At 30.2% G+C, this 2,710-nt stretch overlaps 1 protein-coding gene across 1 annotated transcript; it reads right to left on the reverse strand.

The window, feature by feature from the left end:
- Window positions 1-667: 667 nt before the first annotated feature.
- On the reverse strand, window positions 668-1,072 carry LOC137619124 (uncharacterized). The gene has a single exon (XM_068349313.1). The coding sequence runs from the start codon at window positions 1,070-1,072 to the stop codon at window positions 668-670; it is 405 nt and encodes a 134-aa protein (XP_068205414.1).
- Window positions 1,073-2,710: the final 1,638 nt, after the last annotated feature.

Here is a 2,710-nt window from a genome sequence, read left to right on the forward strand (position 1 = left end):
AAAGGATTAGGTAGGATGGGGAAGAGAAGGATTAGGGGGAGGTGTTCGTGCTGAAAGGTTAGGGACTATAGGATCTGGAGCAGATGAAGGATGGCGTTGAAGCCTTTACCGAGGGGCTCTTTGAGGTTTAGGCGGCTGAAACGGTGGTTGAGAGAGAGAGAGAGAGAGAGAGAGAGAGAGAGAGAGTGAGAGAGAGAGAGAGTTGCTAATGTAACTACTACTATAACTACTAGTATTGTCACAACTAGTATCCCTAATGTTATAACTATTAGCGTTACTATTATGAGTATCAATAGTTCCATAGCTACTAGAATCATCACTGTTATAACTATTACCATTACTACCTACTATTGAAACTGCTGTTATCACTATTACTATAAATACTAAAATTACTATCATAACTACAGTTATCCCCACTACTATTATTATCATAACTACTGTTATCAATAATACTATAACTTCTACTATTACTGTCATAACTACTGTTATCAATAATACTATAACTTCTACTATTACTGTCATAACTACTGTTATCACTACTACTATTACTATCATGATAATTGCTATCACTACTAATATAACTACTACTATTACTATCATAACTACTGTTATCACTACTACTATAACTACTACTATTGCTATCATAACTACTGTTATCACTACTTCTTTAACTATTACTATTACTATCATAACTACTGTTATCACTACTACTATAACTACTATCATAACAACTGTTATCACTATTACTATAACTACTACTATTACTATCATAATTACTGTTATCACTACTAATATAACTACTACTATTACTATTATAACTACTGTTATCACAACTACTTTTACTTACAAAACTACTGTTATTACTACTACAATAACTACGACTATTACTATCATAGCTACTGTTATCACTACTACTATAAATACTACTATTGTTATCACTACAATTATTACTGTCATAACTACTATTATCAATACTGTTATGACTTTCATAACTAGTGGTATCACTATTACTATAACCACTACTACCATTACTATCATAATTGCCGTTATCACTACTACTATTACTTGTCATAACTAATGTTATCACTACTACTATAACTACTATTATAACTACTATACATATTATCACTACTACTATAACTACTACTACTAATACTATCATAACTAATGTTGTCATTACTACTCTATCTACTACTATTACTATCATAACTACTGTTATCACTACAACTATAATATCATAACTAATGTTATCGCTACATGATAACTACTATTATCACTACCATAAATACTGTTATCACTACTACTATTACTATCAAAACTACTATTATCACTACTACTATAATTACTGCTAATACTATCATAACTAGTCATCATTACTACTATAATCATTACTATCATAACTACTGTTATCATTTCTAATATAACTGCTATTGTTGCTATCACTACTACTATTACTGTCATAACTACTGTTATCACTGCTAAAATAACCACTACTTTTATCACTATCAAAACTGCTGTTATTACTACTACTATTACAGTCATAACTACTGTTATCACTACTATTATTACTCTCATAAACTCTGCTAGCACTACTATTATAAGTCCTTCTATTACTATCATAACTACTGTTATTACTACTACTATAACTACTATTATAATAGTCATAACTACTGTCATCGCTATTACTATTAGTATCATAACGAGTTATCACAACTACTCTAACTACTATTATCACTATTATAACTACTGCTATCACTACTACTATAACTACTACTACTATTACTCTCATAAATGCTGTTATCACTTTTACTTTCATAACTACTGTTATCACTACTATTATAACTACTAGTATCATTACCATCATAAATACTATTATCACTACTACTTTAACTACTACTAATACTATCATGACTACTGTTATCACAACTACTACTCTATCATAGCTACTGTCATCACTACTACTTTAACTACTAATATCAATATCATAACTACTGTTACCACCACTACTATAACTACTAGTATTACTATCATAACTACTGTTATCACTACAACTGTTACTATCATAAATACTGTTATCACTACAACTATTATTATCATAATTATTATCACCACTACTACTATATCTACTATTATTACTATCATAAACACTGTTTTCACCACTAGTATATCTGTGATATACAAATACATTAATAAACCTATGACCCAATGGATCATAGGGAAATGGAGTGTGAACGTCAAGTCATAACAGGATATGAAAGTAAGACCAAGCTAAATAATTGCATAGGTAACATTTTGTATATAACGTCAACAATACAAGCATCTGTGAGAAACAGTTGACCTCTTAGTCTCTGCACGGAAACAGATGGGTTCCGGTAGTAATCTTGTGTAATCATATTTGTAATAAATGCTGAGATAACTCATACGACGTTATCACCAAAACTTATATTTTTGTCAGTTCTATCTTCACTTGTCATACGGGATGGTCATCCGACCAACCCATCCATACACCTGTGATGGAGCTACTAATAAACTGTTTTAAAGTTAACTTACATAGACTTATTCAGAAGAAATAACCTACAAGTCCAACAAATATATACCACATTGAAGAGACATGAGATAAAACACTAATGTGTGTTTATAACAGTACCACACCAACATATCTACTCATAACTGTATTCACTACTACTATTACTATCATAACTACTGTTAT

Source organism: Palaemon carinicauda, chromosome 25 (genome assembly GCF_036898095.1).
Source record: "Palaemon carinicauda isolate YSFRI2023 chromosome 25, ASM3689809v2, whole genome shotgun sequence".
Taxonomy (NCBI): domain Eukaryota; kingdom Metazoa; phylum Arthropoda; class Malacostraca; order Decapoda; family Palaemonidae; genus Palaemon; species Palaemon carinicauda.

Coding starts and splice junctions, on each gene's coding strand:
- LOC137619124 (XM_068349313.1), bottom strand. CDS start 1,072: ATGACAAGTAATAGTAGTAGTGATAACGGCAATTATGATAGTAATGGT.